At 39.4% G+C, this 23,397-nt stretch overlaps 1 protein-coding gene across 4 annotated transcripts in view; it reads left to right on the top strand.

Annotated features, from left to right (window-relative positions):
• Nucleotides 1-23,397, top strand: part of IQGAP2 (IQ motif containing GTPase activating protein 2) — a 294,682-nt gene that overhangs the window by 233,837 nt on the left and 37,448 nt on the right. For all 4 annotated transcript variants that reach the window (XM_004766845.3, XM_004766846.3, XM_045074457.1 and 1 more), the window contains 5 exons: nucleotides 6,892-6,975; nucleotides 8,333-8,404; nucleotides 10,399-10,468; nucleotides 15,021-15,229; nucleotides 23,196-23,345. In XM_004766845.3, the coding sequence (XP_004766902.1) occupies nucleotides 6,892-6,975; nucleotides 8,333-8,404; nucleotides 10,399-10,468; nucleotides 15,021-15,229; nucleotides 23,196-23,345 (585 nt within the window). The remainder of the gene's footprint in view (nucleotides 1-6,891; nucleotides 6,976-8,332; nucleotides 8,405-10,398; nucleotides 10,469-15,020; nucleotides 15,230-23,195; nucleotides 23,346-23,397) is intronic.

Here is a 23,397-nt window from a genome sequence, read left to right as displayed (position 1 = left end):
TTGAGAAGCACTATGAAGCTCACTCCAGTTTTAAATCCTCAATAATTTACCTTCCTGTAGAATTCTTTATCATCATAATAGCTTAAAGGAGAAAAACATGCGTTCAATAGTTAGTACAAAGGCAGCTGATAAAGTTCCAGACCCACTGAATTTTCTGTAATAATTACATTGAGATTTTAGTTTATTCGAGGAGATTGATATCTTTACAATAATGAATTTTCTAGTTCAGTAATCAGTGTATCTCACCATTTATTAATCTTTCCCACCATATTGCATTAAATTTATTCCTATTTCTTAACTTTACTCCATTAGTTATTTTTGGTATCATGAATATCATCTTTTTTCTATTGTATTATTTTTCACATGCAGAAAATTAACTATATATACACATTTTTTAACCAATCACTTGGAAGAACTCAGTTTTAATAGTTTTTAAGGTGACCCTCTTGAATCATAACTAATTTTTACACTTCCGATTTTTTTTTAATCTTGTAATCTGTCGAGGAATAAATTCATATGGCCTTAATAGTATAGGAAACTCTAGAACATTGGGTACTTAAAAACCATTTGGACTTAACTCCCACTTCTGGGAATACAGAATACAGCTAGGTTTCCCTATTCTTTCCTCTGAGTACAGCTAAAAGCCCCAGACATTATTTGTAAACAAACATAACACTGTGAAAAATGGAGAGGAGAGGCAGACTGGCTTGGGAACCTTGAGACCCAAGGAAGGACATGGAGGTAAGTTCTGTGGTTCTCTTTTAGCTTCATATATCTCAGACTTCTTGCTGCAGAGACTGGCAACATGGACATGCCAGTGGGTGCAGGCAGAAACTCCTACAAAAGCCTGCTATGTAGCCAACGTTCCAGGAAAGGTGCAGCCCAGGAGGACAAAAATTTTAGACAATAACCTCTCCACTCTAGCAAAACAGCACAGGAAAAAACAAACAAACAAAGCAAGACAAATCTGTGACCCCACACCAGTCATGCCACGAAGTCGACTCGAGAGTTTGGCCCTCCACCCTAGTAGACTCTAACAAGGTACCCAGATACCCACAGAGCATGAATTTCCATGCTCACAAACAGTAATGTGGCAGCCCTCCCTTTCCTTGCTGGATGGAATCAAAGAAGGCATGGTGGAGAGTCAGGACTTCGATCACAACCCAGTAGTAATGAGGCCAGCTGCTGCAAAGCCTTCTGCTATCAGTGGAGGCTGTATGAGGAATAGTAACACAGCACTACTGCCCGCCTGGGCAGAGTGGTATTGGCGCAGCCTTAGGGAGTAGTCAGAGTTCCCAGCCCCCACCCAGCAGCAATAAGCAGCCCCCACCTCAGATTTCAATAGAGGCTAGGCAGAGAACCTGAACTTCTACCCCTGCTTGTCAGTAATGAGGCAGCACCACCGCATTCCTCCCTTGCCAGAACAGTATCAGGGAAAACCACCTAGAACAGGTTAAAAAACATCCAGTCTTATTAGTCACCACATAATATCCAATTTGTATACATTTCAATCAATAATAAACATTTCAAGAACCAAACAAAACATAAATTTTGAAAGACAATTACTAGGTGCCAATACAGGAGTGGGGAGGTGGCTCAGTCACTTAAGCATCTGCCTTCTGCTGGGGTCATGATCTTGGGGTCCTGGGATCAAACCCCCGTGTTGGCTCTCAGCTCAGCAGGGAGTCTGCTTTTTCTTACTACCCCTCTGTGTTCTCTCTCTCACACATAAATTAGTAAACCTTAAAAGAAAAAATTGATACCAATACAAATAACAGAGATGTTTTAATTACCTGACAAAGATTTTAAAGCTGCCATGTTATGGTAAGCAATTATGAACACACTTGAAACAAAGGAAAAAATAGGAAGTCTCAGCAAAGAAATAAAAAGATAGAAAAAAACACAATTTTTAGAGCTAAGACAGAACTACGTATTAAAAAAAACTTGCTGGATGGACTCAGCAGCAAAATGGAGGAAACACAGGACCAAATTAGTGAACTAGAGAATAAAATGATAAAAATTACTAGATCTGAACAACAGAGAGAAAAAACTGAAAAAAACAATGAACAAAGCCTCAAGGCATCTGTGGGACCATAACAAAAGATTTAATGGTTGTGTCTTCGGAGTTTCAGATGAGAAGAGAAAGGAGAAGGACTGGAAAAGCCTGAAATAAATAATGTCTGAAAAGTTCCTGTGTGTGGTCCAAGACACAGAACCACAAATCCAAGAAGCTAAGTAAATCCCAAAAAGGATAAACTCAAATGTACCCAAAGACGCATCACAAACCTCTGAAAATAAACAAACAAACAAAAAAATTTAAAATCTTTAAAGCAGTGAAATAGAGATGGCAACTTAGCTATAAGGGGAAAGCAGTTCTCATGACAGAAGGTTTTTCATAAGGACCTATGGAGATGATGAAAGGCACAACATGGAAAGTAACATAGTATTCGTTATCCACCAAAAATAATCTTTAGGAATGAAGGGGGAAATCCAGACATTCTCCAATGAAGAGGAAAATTAACAGAACTTATCATTCCCATACCTGCCCTAAAAGAATAACCAAGAAAGTTCTCTAAACAAAAAAAAGAAAATGATAAAAGAATTTTGGGAAACTGGGAAGGAAGAAAGAACAAGGAAAGTAAATTTGTAGGTAAACATATTCTCCTTCTACTCTTGAATTTCTTTAATTATGTTTAACAGTTGAAGTAAAAATTTTAACATTGTCTTACACGGTTCTAAATATATATATGGACAAAATGAAATTGTATTGTAAATGGGGTAGCGTAAGATGTGTAGGAAGGTAAGGTTTCTTCACTTTTCTGGAAATCGAAGTATAAATAAAAATGAAGAGCAATTTTTATCTGTCGGTTTGGACATCACCCATGTTTTTAATTTTTGTCAGTTCAGTGAGACCCTGGGGAAAGAAATATCTGTCCTACACTCTTTGGAGGGTAGTTTGACAGTAGCTTTCCGTTTCAGATATCAATTATGGAGCCAGTAATCCTCCATCTAATAACCTATCTTGACTGGAATAATGCATACAGAATACATAGTAATGTGTGTACAAGGTTGTGTACAGTACTACAGTGTATATGCTTACCCCATGTTTGCCCATTTCAGAGCATACATAACAAAAAATGAAGAGTTTTTTTGTAGAGCAGCTAAGTCTAAGTAGGGGTGGGCACATAGGCACATTGTACTTTATACCTTTTCTCTACTAGATCCTCCTACATCATCATCTAGGCATTGAGTACAGATTCTTTGCATAGAAACACATATTACTATGTTTTTCTTTTTTTCTTTTTTTGTTAACAGGTCATATTGTATGTGTGGTAAACTATAATTTCTTTGCATCGTATCTTGGAGATCGTCTTGTTCCTCAAAATACAGAACACCGCTGTAGTCAATATATCTGACCCTATCTCATCCTTCGTAACTGCCACGTAGCATCCCTCACTAGGAGCGCAGTTGCAGCTGATCTGTTTTCCCATTTGTAAACATTCCGCTCTAAGCACATGTTAGTATTATAAGCAATGCTGCAGCAAAACCCTTACATATAGTTCTTCTATACTGGTGCTTTTCTTGGGCTAGATACGAAGAAAATTAGAAGTACTAGGTGAAAGGTTAAATAGTGTTAAATCTGATATTGCTGAATTCCCTCAAAAAGACTGTATTCCTTTGTACTTTGCCTGAACCCCACACTCCCATCTTTGCTATTTTATTCATGGCTTGGAGTGGATGAGTGGATAAGGTAACAACTTACCCAAAGTTATTCTGAGTGCTGCCAGAGGCTCCCTCAAGCTTAGAGCCATCCCACACTGTAGATATTCTTTTGTTTTTGTAGATGTTGATTCTGTGGTTCCCTCTTTAAGTCCAATTCCAACTACCTTCTCTCCTCCAGGATCCCTCAGAGTTGTTCGTCCACGTGCTTGCTTTTTTAACACTGTAGCGAACTGCTTTAACAGCCTATTTTTGAGATTTACCATTAGCAGAAGCTGGGTGAAGGTTACATGGAACTCTTATTTTTGGAGTTTCCTGTGAGTTTCTAATTATTTCAAAGAGAAAAGTATTTTTTTTAAATACTTTGTCATATCCAGGGATTTGGATTGAGTGAAGTCTAGAACAAGTGCTCAGTTGATTTTTATTTATTTATTTATTTGTTTTTACCATACTTACTTTTATTTTGAATCATTACAGGACATATTTTTTAAATGGTAATAAAATTCCACATGCCTTTTTTCAGATGAATGAATGATGTAGTTTGATATATGTAGACATGAAATTTATAAAATCAATTTCACTTTTTATATTTATCCTTTTTAAAAAGAAACTTCTATTTCATTTCTTTTTTTTAATTTATTTTAAATTTTTTTTTATTTTCAGCATAGTAGTATTCATTGTTTTTGCACCACACCGAGTGCTCCATGCAATACGTGCCCTCCCTAATACCCACCACCTCGTTCTCCCAACCTCCCACTCCCCGCCCCCTCAAGACCCTCAGGTTGTTTTTCAGAGTCCATAGTCTCTCATGGTTCACCTCCCCTTCCAGTTTCCCTCAACTCCCATCTCCTCTCCATCTCCCCATGTCCTCCATGTTATGTTATGTTATGCTCCACAAATAAGTGAAACCATATGAAAATTGACTCTCTCTGCTTGACTTATTTCATTCAGCATAATCTCTTCCGGTCCCATCCATGTTGCTGCAAAAGTTGGGTATTCATCCTTTCTGATGGAGGCATAATACTCCATAGTGTATATGGACCACATCTTCCTTATCCATTCGTCCGTTGAAGGGCATCTTGGTTCTTTCCACAGTTTGGCAACTGTGGCCATTGCTGCTGTAAACATTGGGGTACAGATGGCCCTTCTTTTCACTACATCTATATCTTTGGGGTAAATACCCAGTAGTGCAATTGCAGGGTCATAGGGAAGCTCTATTTTTAATTTCTTGAGGCATCTCCACACTGTTCTCCAAAGTGGCTGCACCAACTTGCATTCCCACCAACAGTGTAAGAGGGTTCCCCTTTCTCCACATCCTCTCCAACACATGTTGTTTCCTGTCTTGCTAATTTTGGCCATTCTAACTAATGTGAGGTGGTATCTCAATGTGGTTTTAATTTGAATCTCCCTGATGGCTAGTGATGATGAACATTTTTTCATGTGTCTGATAGCCATTTGTATGTCTTCATTGGAGAAGTGTCTGTTCCTATCTTCTGCCCATTTTTTGATATGATTATCTGTTTTGTGTGTATTGAGTTTGAGGAGTTCTTTATAGATCCTGGATATCAGCCTTTTGTCTGTACTGTCATTTGCAAATATCTTCTCCCATTCCGTGAGTTGCATCTTTTTGACTTTTTGTTTTGTTGACTCAACAGTTTTTTTGACTGTTTCCTTTGCTGTGCAGAAGGTTTTGATCTTGATGAAGTCCCAAAAGTTCGTTTTCGCCTTTGTTTCCTTTGCTTTTGGGGACATATCTTGAAAGAAGTTGCTGTAGCTGATATCGAAGAGGTTACTGCCTATGTTCTCCTCTAGGATTCTGATGGATTCCTGCCTCACATTGAGGTCTTTTATCCATTTTGAGTTTATCTTTGTGTACAGTGTAAAAGAATGGTCGAGTTTCATTCTTCTACATATAGCTGTCCAGTTTTCCCAGCACCATTTATTGAAGAGACTGTCTTTTTTCCACTGGATATTTTTTCCTGTTTTGTCAATTATTTGACCATAGAGTTGAGGGTCCATATCTGGGCTCTCTACTTTGTTCCACTGGTCTATGTGTCTGTTTTTATGCCAGTACCATGCTGTCTTGGTGATCACAGCTTTGTAGTAAAGCTTGAGATCAGGTAACGTGATGCCGCCAGTTTTGTTTTTCAACATTTCCTTAGCAATTCTCTTCTGATTCCATACAATTTTAGGATTATTTGCTCCAGCTCTTTGAAAAATACTGGTGGAATTTTGATTGGAATGGCATTAAAAGTATAGATTGCTCTAGGCAGTATCGACATTTTAACAATGTTTATTCTTCCGATCCAAGAGCATGGAATGGTCTTCCATCTTTTTGTGTCTTCTTCAATTTTTTTCATGAGTGTTCTGTAGTTCCTTGAGTACAGATCCTTTACCTCTTTGGTTAGGTTTATTCCCAGGTATCTTATGGTTTTATTTCATTTCTAATATGAAAACAAAACCAGAGGATTGAAGGGAGTTCCAAAGCTTTGTTTCAATAAAAAACGTTCTCAGAAATGAACTGGAATAAACTTATTTTTGTATTTAATCATTCTAAAGATACCAGTTTGTTTCTAGTTTTTGTAAGTGTTGCCTATATAAAAGTTCTCTTTCATGGTAATAACCTACTAAAGCTTTGTTGATGAAGCGTCACTAACTTCATGTAGATAAGATAAATGATCAGCCACAGCACTCCTTTTTTCAGGGATCCAGAGTTACAAATCAACCAAGCATTTGCCTTCTTTGGTCTGGGCCACAGTGGGTCACTTGCTGGAATAAAGATAGTTACTAACCATTATTTTGAAGCATCTGGTATCGTTACCACATGGTAGCAGTACTCAGTTAATCTCTTTGTATGTTTCAGGACAATTCTATTTTATTATTATTATTTCTTGTCACCCAGAACCTTGGCAAAATTAAGCTTTCAAATGGGAAACTGGGTTCTACCTGGTAAATGTGCTTTCCCAGGTTTGAGACAAGCCATGATCTGGTATGTTCTGCTCAATATAATGTCCACTCCCCAGTGATGGTATCCCCATGAGATTTGGAAGGGAGGGCCCCGACAGTGTCCCAGCTCAGTGTCTCCTGAGATGCACTCTGTTCTTGTGCTTTCTAAAATAAAGTGGGAAATTGTTGCACATAAATAATTCTGTTACTTGCTTTTTTCCACAGGCTTTTTGGAAGGGATGTAAACAACGGAAAGCATATTTGAACAGGCGGCAAATGTTGATTAATAATGTTGATTCTATTGTGAAGGTAAACATCCCTTGCCACCTTATCAAGTGCTTGACTTTTTTTTTTAAGGTTTTATTTATTTATTTGACAGAGAGATTACAAGTAGGCAGAGAGGCAGGAAGAGAGAGAGGGGGAAACAGGCTCCCTGCTGAGCAGAGAGCCCAGATGTGGGGCTCGATCTCAGAACCGTGAGATCCTTACCTGGGCTGAAGGTAGAGGCTTAACCCACTGAGCCACCCAGGTGGCCCTCAAGTGCTTGACTTAAACCTTTCTCTTCATTTTAGTTTTACTCTTGGAAGGCAGATTATGGAAAGAGTACATAGGAGTCTTGACATATGAATTATGTCATGGGTTTGAGTCCCATGTCCATTACTCAGCTGATCATCTTCAAGTCTGTTAAAACACTGTACCTGGCTCAGGTCCTTTCTATAGTTTTGAGAATCAATGTGCAAGTATTTCAAAACCTATAAATGCTCTTTCTCTAGGAACTCCAAATTGATTATTTAGGCTTTGGGGAAAACACTGTTATTTCACATCTCTCTTAACCATATTCATTAATAACATTTACAAAACTTAACAGTACAGAACCTTAGTTGTTAGGCATATACAAAACCAGTGACAAGAAAAAGTAGAACTAAGTTAGGACCTGCATGTGGGGGGTGAGTAGGTCTAACCCAGCTCTCCACCCAGGCTGACAGCCCTGAGTTTAGAAAAAGAAAAGACACTGGGGTGCCCACTGCCCAGTGCTAAAAAACAGAGGACAGCTGAGAAATGAACTTTTAGACAATGTGGAAATCCAGGTGAGAATTGGAATAGCAGAGATTGAAATCAAATGAGATTAATTCAAAAGACCTTTGAAACTGTGAAGGCAGAGAATGACATCATCTAGTTCCATTGTGCTCCTTGGTAATATGTTCTGCTTGCCATGGAGCACAAGCCTGTGTTGTATCAGAAAACTGTAGGTCCCACCTTGTCTCTCAGAAGTCGGGATGTGCTTTCCTATAAAGACCTAAAGGATCCTGGATGCTGTTAAAGGATGTTGGAAGAAATCCTGGACTTGTCTTTTGATTCTCTGACCTGCTCCAGCTCTCAGCAAAATCCCTTACCCTCTTGGTTTTTATTTCCTAAGATGAAAGCAAAATGGTACAAAGCTACATTACTTTCCATACCATAAGGTATAAAACGCTTCAAAACCCTAGGGAAAATGTAACAAGAGGAGTAGGAGATGAAGATAATGCGTAGGACGTTAATTATTTGGTGGGCTGTTCACTTTTTCTTTTTTTTATCAAAATATCAATATTATCTTTAGAAAGACTGCGTGAAAAAATATTAAAGGTTGTTTAATAACTGCCTTGATTTCTCCATTTAACTCTTTTAGATTCAGTCCTGGTTTCGGATGGTAGTCGCACGGAGGAATTACCTTGCACGACTGCAGTATTTCAGAGATCATGTAAGACACACAAGTGGATTTCCTCCCGCTGAGAATGAACTGAATGAATGCTTTGTTGAATGTTCTCATTGAATGATTTCTAGTAAATGGTGGAAATGTTTTCAGAAGAGAACCCAAGTAGAAGGCTGTTGGCATATTGTATATGCTGGCTGCATAGTGTTCCTGTGTCGTCTTTGTATTAAATAGCTATCTTGTCAGTTCAGGAAGAGAAAATGAAATGTCTTCATGCACTTGCTTCGTTTTGTCCTAAGACATACCAGAGCTTTTGATGAGGTTGATGTTTTCATGTCTGCCCAGCTGTCTTTGGCTCAGTGTCTAAAACACTAGTGTCATTTAGTTGGATGGATAGTTGGAATCTATACACCAGTAACCTTATGTTTTGTTTTTAATTCCAAAGGTAAATGGTGGAAATGAACAGTAGGAGGAAACAACAGGTCTTAAAAACTCAATGTGATAATATTTGGAGGCTTACTTTTTTTTATTCAGAACTCATGTTCAGAGTGAGACTTTACTAGTCAGGACTGCATAGGAAGTGTGTGAGAAGAAACAGATGTGGGCTAGTAATGCCAAAGAGAAAAGATTCCAGATGAGTATTTTCCAACACTACTTGTAAAGTTTTTCTAACTGGTGACTGAAAAACTTAAATAGAAGCCCACAGGAAGAATTTTTTCAGGATCTTTTAAAGAATAGATAAGTGAACATGGGCTGAATCATCTAAATTTGGGGCTAAAATTCTCTTCCCTTTTAGATCTCTTTATAAACAGTGCCATACAATCTTGTCAATACTTTTAGCTGACTTACCTGACCTTTTCTCTGCAAAGAATATGCAAAAAATAAACATTGAATACATTTCATCTAACTATTGTCAGTTCTAAATGGTTTTCATTCTTAAAGAAAAAAACGATTTTATTTTTGAGAGTGTCAGGTGAGGAAGGGAGAGAGCCTCAAGTCCTTCAGTAGGAAAAAAACAAAGACTAACTTAAAAGAAAAGCCAGTAGAAGGCATATCTCAGAGACCTGTATTAGAGGCATTTCATCAGTTTGTAAGATGTGAGTCTGAAATAGTGAGCAACTTGGTTCTTGAGAGATCTCTGAACCATGTGCAGCTACTTGGGTGAGTGGGTCAGGACTCCCGTCATGAGACGGGTGGGAGGGGAAAACCCAATCACAGTATCTTTTCTAGCAATGAATGAGATGTGGTGGTCAGGGGAGAATGAAGCATACCAAAAGGGTGATATCAGTAAGAAGACAACATGGCACAGAATATCAGTATTCCAACCAGGCATCGGAGATATGGTCTATCAGGATGTGGAAAAGGGGTCCCGAATTTATGTGAAAGGGGTCCCGAATTTATGAATGGACAGATGAAAATAACATGAGGTGACAAGCAACAGCAGTCGTAGCTCATAACATAATTCTGAGTGACCAGGAGCACCTGAGCAGCTCAATTGGTTGAGTGTCTGACTCTTGATTATAGTTCAGGCATGATCTCAGTGTGGTGGGATCAAGCCCCGTGTTGGTCTCCATGTTCAGCAGGGCGTCTGCTTGTGGTTTTCTCTCCCTCTCTTTCTCTCTCTCTCTATCTTTGCCCATCCCCATCTATTCTATCTATGGCTCTCTAAAATAAATTAATTAGTTAAAAGAAAATTCTGAGTGACCTGACCAAAGACAAGTCATAGAGTGTATGGTTCTTCTTTGGCCATTGTTTTGTAGTCTCATATCCAAATCATGTACAGTCCTCATAGTTCCTAAGGACAAAAATTAAAATATTCTTTTATATAAAATGAAAAAAAATTAAGTAATCTCTACACTCAAGATGGGGCTCGAACTTAAAACCCTGATATCAAAAGTCATGTGCTCTACCACCTGAGCCAGTGAGGTGCTCCTAAGTAGTGTCCATTCTTAAATACTCTCAGTTCTTGGGTAGTTCTGAATTTTATAATCATAGAATAGATGGACCTTAGGAAGATCATGACTGGTCTCATTCTTTTGCAGAAAAATGAAATTGTGAAAATACAGTCACTACTGAGAGCAAACAAAGCTAGAGATGACTACAAAACATTGGGTAAGTAGAAGTACAGATCTTCCTCCACTAATGATGGGGTTCTTCCTAGTAAGCCCATCACAAGTTGCCAATATCCTACGTTGAAAATGCATTTGACACATCTAATCGATGGAACATCATTGTTTAGCCTGGCCTGCCTTAAATGTGCTCAGAGCACTTAAATTAGCCTATGGTTGGACAAATGATCTAACACAAAGCCAATTTTATAGTAAAGAGTTGAATAGCTCGTGTTATTTAGTGAATACCACACTTCAAGTGGAGAACAGAATGGTGGTAAGTATATGGGTCATTTACCCTCATGATCATGTGGCTGGCAGGGAGCTGTGGATCACTCCTGCTATCCAGCATCCCGAGGGAGCATCCTATGGCATGGTATTAGCCTGGGAAAAGCTGCAAATTCAAAATTCAGAGTACTTTCCTTTTGAATATGTGTGGCATTTGCACCATCATGAAGTCAAAAGCGTCCTAAGTCAAGCCATCACTAGCTGGGGATCATCTATACTCTGCAACAAAGTATGGATTCTTTTTAAACGAGGCAAAAACAAAAACAAGAGACTGCTCCAGGAATAGAAGTTGTCCATTGTTTTCAGTAGATTTTGACCATCTCAGACCCCAGGTTCTGAACCGGTGCACAAAGGAATGTTGATGGCAGGAAGTGGGCCTTCCTGTTGTAAGCGGAAGTGGTAGGTAGAGTATATCCATAGAGTGGATATCTATCCATATCCATATTGGATATCTATATCCAATCATATCCATAGAGTGGATATGATTTCTTCAGAAAGAAAGGAGTTGGCATAAATGCCGATATTTCTATATTACATTTGAGCAAGAGTCAGAAATCTAATGCTAAAGAGCCAGAAGATAAGCTTTTATTCGAAACTGTTTAGTTTTTTTTTTTTGTTGGCCTACGATTTTTTCCCCTCATTCTAAGAATAAAACATGTTCACGTCAGAAATTTTGGAAACAAGAGTAAGAAGGAAAAAATATGAATAAGAAAAGGAAAAGCTCATCTCCTGACGATGACCATAAACATCTTCCTATAATTTCATTCTCAACTTTCCATGGTCCTTATAGTTTTTAAAATGTTTTATTATAATACGACATGCCATTTGTAGAAAATGTTAAAAGAGCAAAATAAAATAAAAATCACCCAGAAATAGCATTGACATTTTGTACTATTTATAATCCCAACATTGCATATGTTCTGTTCTTTACATAGAGAAGATCTTTTTTAATATGCTGAATTTTTAACATTCTTACTATCACAAGAACATGTGATAGATTAAGAACCTGCTGATAAGCCTACTAGTATTGCACAAACTCTTTACATCTTTTGGTCAGGTTATTCTGAATTAGTTTTGAGAGGGTAAAAAAATAAAAAAATCATGACTTGGCATCTTAGTTGTGAAGATGGCCACTGTGCTGTGTCTCCCTCTGCCTTCCTTCTCATTTTTATTTATTTTTTTTAAAAGATTTTATTTATCTATTTGACAGAGAGAGAGATCACAAGGAGGCAGAGAGGCAGGCAGAGAGAGAGGGGGAAGCAGGCTCTCTGCTGAGCAGAAAGCCAGATGCGGGGCTCGATCCCAGGACCCTGAGATCACGACCTGAGCTGAAGGCAGAGGCTTAACCCACTGAGCCTCTCAGGCGCCCCTCATTTTTATTTTTTGGAGGAAGCAAATTTGAGTACTATAGTGAGCACAGTGCCAAGGAAGTAGTTTAACTGGTACCCTTTTCGCCTAAAGTCCATCTGAGTTCTGGGGTGAAGTATACGGCTCAAGAAAGGTCTTCCTTGGTACTTGTTAAGAAAAAGCCTCAGAAAGATTTAGAGAGCAAGTTCTGCTTCCAGCCTGTAGAATGTATTGGGTAACACATCATTCTGCTGGATTCCAGAATTCCCTCTGCAAGCTAAGTAAGGGAAGGCCAACTAGTCTTTGCAGGGCCACACTTCTCCATTGTCGAATTCATGAGATTCATCTCTCAGCTGGTGGATACCTTTAAGTGTTTTCCAAGAAGCCTAAATAGGGATTTTTGTTTTCTGAGCCCCGACATACTAAAACAGGTTTGCTACTGCCCTTGCTCATGAAAGACATTTCAAGAATAAATTTTCCAGCTGAACACAGGCTGCTTTTCATTTCATTCTAGGTAACATGTTTTTGTGGTCAGTTGTAGGGATGCTTTTCACTTGCTTACATTTTCTTTTAATTGTCATTTATTTACTTGAGAGAGAAAGAGCATGAGAGGAGGAGGGGAAGAGGAGATGGAGAGAGAGAATCTCAAGCAGACTCTTTGCTGAGCACCGAGCCTGATGCAGGGCTTGAGATCATGACCTGAGCCAAAATCAAGAATCAGATGCTTAACAAACTGAACCACCAGGCACCCCTTTACATATTTTTTAAATTTCAAAGTCAAAAGAAATTCCAGTTTAAAAATCCAGGTGATTTTATGTTAAAGCATAGAAGGTAGATAGAAATTATGTTTGTGAGTAAGTTAGATCTCGGCTGCACTGGGCTTTAGCAAACAGGGTGGTTCTGTGGTAACTGAAACATAACTTTTCATTTCTTTCTCAATTCAGCATCTTTATAAGACTAAGGCATTTTTTAAAGGTATTATTTATTTATATGAGAGATAGAGAGTATGAGCGGGGGTGGGGGGAGAAGCAGGCTCCCCACTGATCAGGGAGCAAACATGGGGCTCAGTCCCAGGATTCTGAGATCATGACCTGAGCCAAAGACAGACACTTAACCAACTGAGCCATCTAGGCACCCAAAGACTAAGGCATTTTTAATCTGAAAAAAGAAATTCACTTTTATTGGTCTGTCATCATCAATTTTCACCCATTCCTTCTGGAAAGAAATTGAGTTCCTTTAGGCTTGTTGGTTATTGCAACTGTGATGTAGCCCACTTCCCAGTGATGACTGTCAAGTTAGGTGATTCTCTGAAATTCAGATATCCCAAAGTGATTCTGAGCCTGAAGATGTCATAGGGCTTCTGCTGACAGAAGAAATATTAAATTTGGGCTGTAATAATTACTAAAGCTAGAATACTAATTTGTTTCTAACATGTTTATTGGCACATACAGAGATAAGCAGTCCTTAGGAGCAGAAAGAATTGGAGACCAGGTGAGCTGGCTCATGTCCTCGCAGCTTAGCTACATATGTGAGCTCTGGAACATCGCTCTGGCTTTTTCTAAAATGGCCATGTCATTAGCAACATCATTGTTGGAAGTAGTAGATGATAAATTCACATGTGCTTCAGTGATCAGGAAAAGAAGGGTCCCAAGAGCCGAAGTAATTTCTGCAATAAAGCTCATCAGAAGTGGCAAAATACAAATACCGATGCCCCTAGACTTGGTTTTCCATGTGGGGTTCTTGCTGTAAGTTCTTTGTGTGGTTGTTTTAACTCTTCTCATTTCTTGAATGTCAAAACACCACAGAATCAAGGTGGAAGTAGAAAGAAGATAGGGTAGGGTCTCAGTGTAAGGAAGAGGATGGTGATGGAAGTTGCCACAATGGGGCTGAGCTTTTTCAAGTCATCTTTGCGCTGCTGTGTGTCATCATTCATCACTGAGGGTCCGCATCGTTTATTCTTACAGTTAACTCAGTGTTCACTAAACTCTTTAACAACTGTATTTTTTGTGAAGACAGCATGCCATGGAATTAAAGCATAGTTAAGTTTCAAAACACTGAGAGAAAACGCCTTTAGAATGTAGACCCCCCTCTCAACAGCTGAGGCTGATCTCCCAGCCTCTCAGTGCCCTCCTTTGGTCTGTGCTGAAAGGACAAGGACCAAATTTCAATTTCTAAGATGCTTTTTTTTTTTAAAAGATTTTATTTATTTATTTGACAGAGAGAGCGAGAAGAGGAATACAAATTGGGGGGTGGAGGGCCAAGCAGGAAGCGCGATGCAGGACTCAATCCCAGGACCCCAGGATCATGACCTGAACCAAAGGCAGATGCTTAACTGACTGAGCCACCCAGGTGCCCCACTAAAACCCTTTAATTTGTGCCACATAGAATTTGCGTTCCACTTGTCATTCCATTAGCTCCTGTTTGGTCTTACAGTTCTACTCGCTGGTTGACTTTTTCTAATTGAACTTTCACCTAATTCCTGCTCACTCCCTCGTGGTATTTTGGGCTGAGAGAAGCCACTTCCTGTTTGTTCTAGCAAGAACAGGAGTATCTTATCTGGTTCATCCACAGGGTCTCAGAGATAACTTAGTTAACATACCTTCTCACGATCCTCATCAATAAGGCGCAGATAGGTAGAACTGTCTTCTCAGTGGGAGAGTCCTGGAAGCAGTGTGGAAGAAGGCTGATAAATGAGTATTAGATAATGAAAAGACAGACCAGATGGCATTGGTGGTATGCGGTTATTTATAAGATCAGTTTCCCTATCCAGACTTGACATGGGCAGAACAAGTCATTATAGTGACCAAGTACTTCCATTGCCATATTTTTATCATAATGTTTTAGTGAAGTACCTGATTCTTCTCCTATTGATGATAGTTCCAACCATGCCTAATGAAAGCATGCCTCTTCTTTCCCCACAGTTGGCTCTGAAAACCCACCATTAACAGTAATCCGAAAATTTGTACACCTACTGGACCAAAGTAACTTGGATTTTCAGGAGGAACTGGAGGTTGCACGGTTAAGGGAAGAAGTGGTGACCAAGATCCGAGCCAATCAACAGCTCGAGAAAGACCTGAACTTGATGGACATCAAGATTGGGCTCCTGGTGAAGAACAGGATAACACTGGAGGTCAGTGCAATCTGTGGGGCCCTTGGCTCCCAGAAGAGAGAAGGAGCATGTGTATTTGCCCATAACATCTTTGTCCAGCTAAACTTATTAGGAATCCAGAATGTGTTGTCCAAATTCACCGACCATTTTTCTCATGGTTTTCAGACCTGCAAAATTTTAGGACCCTGCCCTTTTAATATATTTTGTAAGATTTCTTTGCCATTCTGAAATGAAATTTATAGGAAACAAAGCCTACTTACATATGTACCTTCATAATGAGACTGAGGCCTTTCCATGAATATAAAAAAGCAATCGATAATAAAAACATGGTTTGCAACATGAAAGTACATGGGCCCGGTGCCATTAGAAGATGTGATCAAGTTGCCTGAGGCTTGGGCCTCTTCCCAGAGTAACCACAAACTTAACGGAGTATGAATAGTCACAGATGAGACCAATGCCAGTGAGGGGGGGGACTGTCTGTGATTTCACTTCCCAGAATGGAAAACAACTCTTTGTTAAGTTCAGAATAAGCACATTGATCTCCCCCACCGAACTGCAGTCCTAGAAAAGTCAGTGTATATTAAAATTGGGAGGAAATGTATTTTGGTTATATCTAAAACAGCTAGTTTTTAGTCTCAAATAATCACAGAATTTTGACATACCAGAATGACCACCAGGACGTTGACAAATCCAGCCATGCAAAATGTGGAGAAGTTACGCAGGAATGCCCTACAGATTGCAGGATAGCAGAGCATCCCAGTCCCCACCCACTAGAAACCAGTAGTACCTTCTAATTGTTAGGATGTTTTTTAAAAAATACCTTTACGGGGCATCTTGTGGCTCAGGCATTTGGAGATTCGACTCTTGATTTCAGCTCAGGTCATGATCTCAGGGTCATTGCGGTCAAGCCCTACGCTGGGCTTGGCACTTAACACAGCATCTGCCTGAGATTCTCTCTCTCTCCCTCCCTTTGCCCCTCCCCCCACTCACACTAACCCTCTCTCTCTCCCCAAATAAAAAAAATGCAATCTTAAAAAAAAAAAAAAGACACCTTTACACATTTCCAAAATGGCCCCTACAGAGTGGACTGCCCCCAAAACAGCCTCTAAGTAAATAATGCTATAGTTTTGTATCTGTGCTCATTTCAGAGCTCTCTCAAACCATGTGAAAACTATCATTTTTACCTAAGAAAGGAGACTTGTAGGGTAAGAGTTCTCTCCATGCCCCGGTTCCAGTGCCACGTCAATTTTTAGAAAACAGGTAGGTTGGGAGGGGAATGGGAAGCTGACTTCCTGGAAACTCTGAGAAAGCTACCATGAGTGAAATACAGAGTGCCAGCTGCCACTAACTTGAGTCTGTGGTTCTGGAAACCTGGGAAATGAGCATCTCAGGAGGCCAGCAGAGTAGTGGGCGTGAATGCCGCACTCTTGTCTCTGGCCCTCGCAGAGAAATAGTGAGTGCAGAGAAAATGAAGAAAATGGAGCAATTTATAAAATAGGAAATGATGATCTTTTCTAACTATTAAGAAAAGCACAATTTAAATGTTTTGTCTTAAGTCTGTTTTCATTATTTCATCCAGAAAAATAGTACTTTTCTCCTTTAAAAAAAAAGTGTATTATTTGACAAACATGAGAATTTGTAAAGTATAATATATTCCAGAAGGTCCTTCAGAAAATTCCTTTTAAAGCCTTCCACTTCTGTTTTACCCTCCTCCCATAAAGTTGTAAACAGGAAATGCCTTGCCTTTTAAAATAAAGGCTGTTGCAAAACACTGAATAGTAGACGTAACATGTAGCTTGTTATTCATGAGGAAAATGAAATTGTGGCAAATTTTCAGGTCCTGAGGACTGTTGAAGATTTTTTAAAAGTATTCCCAATTGATAACATTGTGAAACAGACGTGATTTTTTTTTAATTTTTAATTTTTTATAAACATATAATATATTTTTATCCCCAGGGGTACAGGTCTGTGAATCGCCAGGTTTACACACTTCACAGCACTCATCATAGCACCTACCCTCCCCAATGTCCGTGACCCCACCCCCCTTTCTCCCAACTCCCCTCCCCCCAGCAACCCTCAGTTTGTTTTGTGAGATTAAGAGTCACTTATGGTTTGTCTCCCTCCCAATCCCATCTTGTTTCATTTATTCCTTTCCTACCCCTTAACCCCCCATGTTGCATCTCCACTTCCTCGTATCAGGAAGATCATATGATATTTGTCTTTCTCCGATTGACTTATTTTGCAGACGTGATTTTTCAACTTATGTTTTCAAATTCCAAATATTGATTACTTATTGGAAATTAAGCTAATGATTATTAAGCATATGGTCTTTACTGTTATTACCAATAGTCACATTTTTAGTCCAATGGTAAGAATAGTATAGGTGAAGCTTTATAGTAGTGAAAAAGTGAAAAAAACCCAAACACAAAAACAATAAGCAGAGAACAACAGAATTAGTTGAACATGTAGGTTACATAGCCACTAAAAATAATGTTTTCAAAGAACATTTAAGGTTTTAAATATGGTCTAAAGTTTGCAATACAAGTTTGCAATACAAGAGCAAAGATAGTAGTACTTAAAGCAGTTGTGAAATATATATATACACATACGTGTGTGTGTGTGTGTGTGTGTGTGTGTGTGTGTATTTATTTATTTATTTAAAGCTAGAAAAAAAGTGATTTTTCTTCGGGAGGCTGGTGAAATTGAACTTCTTGAATCTTTTTTTTCCCTAAATACCAAGCATATTGGGGTGCCTGGGTGGCTCAGTCTGTTAAGCATCAGCCTCCAGCTTGCTTATTTCATGATCCTGGGATCTGGAATCAAGCCCCGGTTGTGCTCTCTGCTGGTCAGGAAGTCTCCTGCTCTGTCTCCCTCTGCCTGTAGCTCCCCTGCTTGTGCTCTTTCTTTCTGTCAAGTAAATAAATAAAATTGTTTAAATACATACACACATACATACATACATACTGAGCATGTGTTTAATGAGGAAAGAGGAAGTAGCTTGATCTATAAGGAAGAACTCCAGCTCTCTAAAATTTTTCTAAAATTGATGTTCCTCGCCTGGCTGGCTCAGCTGGTAGAGCGCGCAACTCTCGATCTTGAGGTCATGCATTCAAGTCCCATGTTGGGCGTACACCTTACAATCAATCAATCAGTAATAAATAATAATAAATAAAAGGTAATAAATAAATAAATAAATAGTAAAATTGGCAATTGGCATTCCTCCTAGAAATCACAGAAAGTCAGTGGGTGAATGAAACGACTAACATTGGTTTTAGGCAAAAGAAAAAGGCTTAGAGATGGAAACAAAGCAACTGAGGTAGAAGTTTCTTGGAGAAGTAGGGAGGAAGGGAGTTGAAAATTCAAACTAGCCTGAAAGAAAATCTGAATGGAAAATGAAAGTAATCTTGGGGCACCTGGGTGGCTCAGTCGGTTAAGCATCCAGCTCTTGATTTTGGCTCATGTCATGATTGCAGGGTTGTGAGGTCGAGCCCTATATCCAACTCCATGCTAGGAGGGGAGACTACTTGAGATCCCCTCTCTTCCTCTCCCACCGCCCCTCTCTCCACTCACAGAAGTGTGTGCTCGCTCTCTCTCTAAAATAAGTAAACAAATCATTTTTTAAAAAATATTTTATTTATTTATTTGACAGAGAGAGATCACAAGTAGGCAGAGAGGCAGGCAGAGAGAGAGAGAGAGGTGGAAGCAGGTTGAGCGGAGAGCCCGATGCAGGACTTGATCCCAGGACCCCGAGATCATGACCTGAGCCGAAGGCAGAGGCTTAACCCACTGAGCCAACCAGGCGCCCTGTAAACAAATCTTTTTAAAAAGAAAAAAAGAGAAATAAAAGGAATCTTGAACCCCTGAAATACTCATTGATGGATGTGGTGTATAATAGGAGTGCAGACATGTAAGCCAGAGCTACCTAAAACCCAGGGAAAGCCAGGCTCTGTAGGTACCCCTACTTTCATGTCTCCAAATCCCAAACTCTTTGTACTACTCTACACCTTCTATAAAAATTTTCATATTACATCCTATGACCTGCACGCAGGTATCCTATGATCAGAGAAGGGGGACAAAATGGTGGCCATCAGAGCAACATCAAAATGAGGGAGTATCATGAACAAGTTAAATACTGTTGCTCCTTCAAACCGCTGTTCTTCCCATGTTCAAGATTTATTGGTAAGAATAAAGGACATTACATTTCCATTAGCGAAAAGCATATGCATTTGGAACCCCGCCCTGGTTGGCCTTTAGCTCCTTCTTTAAGCTTTGCAAAGAAAACTTCTGTTGACACAAGAGCAGTCTTAAGCTAGACACGATTTCAGGGAAGAAGGAAGATGGGCTTCCTGCCATGACCCGTACCACTGTGTTCCGTCTGTCCAGCTGTTAGCTCCCCCCACCCTCTCCCCTCCAGGGCTCAGCATCTGCTGCTCAGCTCCCGTCCTGGATTATTCTCCATGTCCTGGCCTCACCAAATGTCTCTCTCTTCTAATGGAGAGAAATTTAGTTTTGCCCCCGAGCTTGCTTGCCACTCCGGCCCCCTCTTCTCTCTTCTCTCCTCGGTATGTCAAAAACCATAACATACAGCCGAACAAAACAAATGAAAAGTCTTCAGTTTCCAGAGCCACCTGCATTGAAAATAACGGGAGGGGGAGTTAAATAGCAAGATTTTTTTTTTGTCTGCCGCATATTTAAAACCAAGATAATCTATTTACTCCATGTATTTGAGAGACTTGAATGCCCGGTGCCTCGCCAGTGACTTGAAGAGAAGAAAGCTGGGCTATATGCTGTAAACCAGACTTAATCTAGTGGTGTTTTAGGACTTCTTATCAATAAGACGTCAGATAGCTGCCCACTCAGACTTCCCCTTAACGGATGCTTAGGTACACTTCCTTTCTTCCTCCTGAAATTTTTCATGTGCTTAGGAAGTAAAGGTGAAAATACTGCCTTTTTTAAAAGTTCATGGAGATACAAATCAAATCCCCCTCTTTCTGCATACTAGCAATGAGGAGGACAGAAGGGATGAAGTTCAGGTGGCCCCCCTCTAAGCTGAGAATGGACAAGAGTAAAATCATAGACCCACAGGACAATGAGTATGACCACATGGAACCATCTTACAGCAGAACTCCAAAGAGGTTTTTTTTGACCCATGGACTAATCCACACTATGGGAGAATAGGGTGCTAGGACACAAGCAGATTTAGAACTTTACTCAAAAGCTGACAGTAGTTCTCATCCCCAAGGACAATTGGAAGTGGTGGCAGGCACTTATATGGTTGTCAGAATGACTAAGGGCCCCTTCGGGCATCTGACAGACCGGGGTCAGGGATTCTAGAGGACCAGTGATCCAGGGATGCAGGCACAGTAAAGCATTGTATTGTCTGAAATCCCCAGAGTGCCCCGCCTCAGGAACTGTGGTTGAACATCCTGATGCTGGCTGCAGATGGACTCCTCAAGTGGAAGCTGGGCTAAGAGCTCAGGAAGCAGACAGAAGATTTAGGAAAAACAGCCTTATTGCCACCTACTCTGTGGGACAGTGACCCAGCATTATATAGCAGAGGAGACACTCATTCTAGAGCACTGGCGTTCATTTGAGTAATGTGCCACTAAGGGGTCATGAAAGCAATTAAATGAGTCACATCAGGAATCTTTAGAAGTTGAATAGAATAAAAGCAAATTGAGGATATCAGAGTGTATCCCAGTAGTATGGATAAGTATTTCATATTGAGTGTGTGCGTGCATGTGTGTTTACCAGCAGAAGATGTAAGATGTATTTTGTACTGTGGGTCCCTGTAAAAATATTTGGTAGACCCTTACCTAGGAGTCCTGCTCTTATTTACGGTCCTTTATGCACTTGAAGGGAACACAGTAGCCTGCAATGACCTTGTAATAAGGTTTGCAGCCACACCTTTTCAAAGATTCTGTTGTAAATGGTTAAAGGAGCATGACTGATAAAATAAACTTTGTTGGGCACCTGGTGACTCAGTCAGTTAAGCGTCTGCCTTCAGCTCGGGTCATCCTGGGATCAAGTCCCGCATCGGGCTCCCTGCTCAGTGGACAGCCTACCTCTCCCTCTGCCTGTTACTCCCCCTGCTTGTGCTCTCTTTCTCTCTGTCAAATAAATAAATTCTTTTTTAAAAAAAAATTTAATTAACTTTGTTAAATATTTAGGGGATTCTTTTCACTTCTATCTCTAATAGCTGCATTGCATATTTGTATATTTTTTGAGAAGATCTAATTCATTCTTTCAAGGTATATACTTTAGTGGTTCTTAGTATATTCACAAAATAGTGAAACCATAATGTCCATAGGCCTAGAACATTCACCCTAAAAAGAAACCTGAGAGAAAATGTTTTTAAATTAGCTGGTGAGTTTATCATGTGAATAACATTTCACTTCAAAAAAATAAGACCTATACCCATTAACAGTTACTACCTTGTCTCCCTACAGCAGAGAAACTATTAATCTACTATTAATCTACTTCCTGGCCGAACAGATTTGCCTGTTGTGGATATTTCATATGAATGGAATCACACAGTATGTGGTCTGTTGTGACTGGCTTCTTCTCTTAATAAAGTGTTTTTTTGTTTGTTTGTTTTTGTTTTTAAAAGATTTTACTGATTAATTTGACAGACAGAGATCACAAGTAGGCAGAGAGGCAGCCAGAGAGAGAGAGAGGAGGAAGCAGGATCCCTGCCAAGCAGAGAGCCGGACATGGGACTTTTTTTTTTTTTTCGGCATAACAGTATTCGTTATTTTTTTCACCACACCCAGTGCTCCATGCAATCCGTGCCCTCTCTAATACCCACCACCTGGTACCCCAACCTCCCACCCCTCCGCCGCTTCAAACCCCAAAACCATGAGAGACTATGGACTCGGACATGGGACTTGATCCTTGGACCCTGAGATCATCATCTGAGCTGAAGGCAGAGGCTTAACCCACTGAGTAACCCAGGTGCCCTAGTAGTGTTTTTGAGGTTCGCCCATGTTTTAGCCTGAGTCAGTACTTTATTCCTCTTTATTGACAAATAACATTCCATTGTATGGATATACCACATTTTATCTATTCATTCATCTGTTAATGAACATAGGAGTTGTTTCCTCTTTTGGGGTATTATGAATAATTCTGTGAACATTCATGTACATATTTTTGTGTGGACATAGGTCCTCCATTCTCTTGGATATATACCTAAGAGGGGAATTTCTAGGTCATATGCTAAGTCCATCTTTAACTTTTGAAGAACTACCAAAATGTTTTCTAAGTGGGTATACCATTTTACATTCCCATCAGCAAGGTATGAATTGGGAAAATGTCTACTCAAATCTTTTGCCATATTTGATTGGGCTACCTTTATTTTTGAGATGCAAGAGTTCTTTATATCCCTCATTTGATGTATAATGTTTTCTCCCCTTCTGTGGGTTGTCTTTTTATTTGATTAGTAATGTCCTTTGAAGCACAACAGTTTTACTTTCTATGAAGTCCAGTTTATTTTTTCTTTTGTCACTAGTACATTTGGTGTCATCTATAAGAACCCATTGCCTAATCGAAAGGGACAAAGATATATGCCTAGGTTTTCTTTCAAAAATTTAGTAGTTTTAGCTCCTACATTCAGTTCTTTGATCTCTTTTGAGTTAATTTTTCTGTATGGTGTGAGGTAGGGGTCTGACTTCTTTCTTGTAAATGTAGATTTCCACTTATCCCAGAATCATCTGTTGAAAAGACAATGCTTTCCCTATTGAAATGTATTGATGCCTACATTACATCATAAGAACAGCTAAGTACAGCTTTGGAGAACAAATATTACAAAAGCTAAATTCACCTGCAAGCTGAGTTTCCTTTAACATTCTCTGTTCTTTGTTTCTTCCTAAGGGAAATGTGGAAAATTAATCTTTCCAACATACATGTTTCAAGGTGTGTGTGAAGGGCAGAGATTAAAAAAAAAAAAACAGCAAAATAAAAAGTAATCGTTTCATAAATTCCTTTCCAGGATGTAATTTCACACAGAACGAAGCTGAATAAGAAAAAAGGGGGAGAAATGCAAATACTGAATAACACTGACAACCAGGGAATTAAAAGTTTGAGTAAAGAGAGGAGAAAAACACTAGAAACCTACCAGCAGCTGTTTTATCTTTTACAGGTAAGAATAGTTGCTTTCACTAAAAGCTTTGGATTAAGACTATATTCCTTGG

The sequence above is a fragment of the Mustela putorius genome, unplaced genomic scaffold, assembly GCF_011764305.1.
Source record: "Mustela putorius furo isolate JIRA1106 unplaced genomic scaffold, ASM1176430v1.1 tig00537350_pilon_pilon_pilon, whole genome shotgun sequence".
In the NCBI taxonomy this organism is placed as follows: Eukaryota; Metazoa; Chordata; class Mammalia; order Carnivora; family Mustelidae; genus Mustela; species Mustela putorius.
Note: the sequence above shows the minus strand (reverse complement) of the source record. Positions and strands in the feature narration are given on the sequence as shown.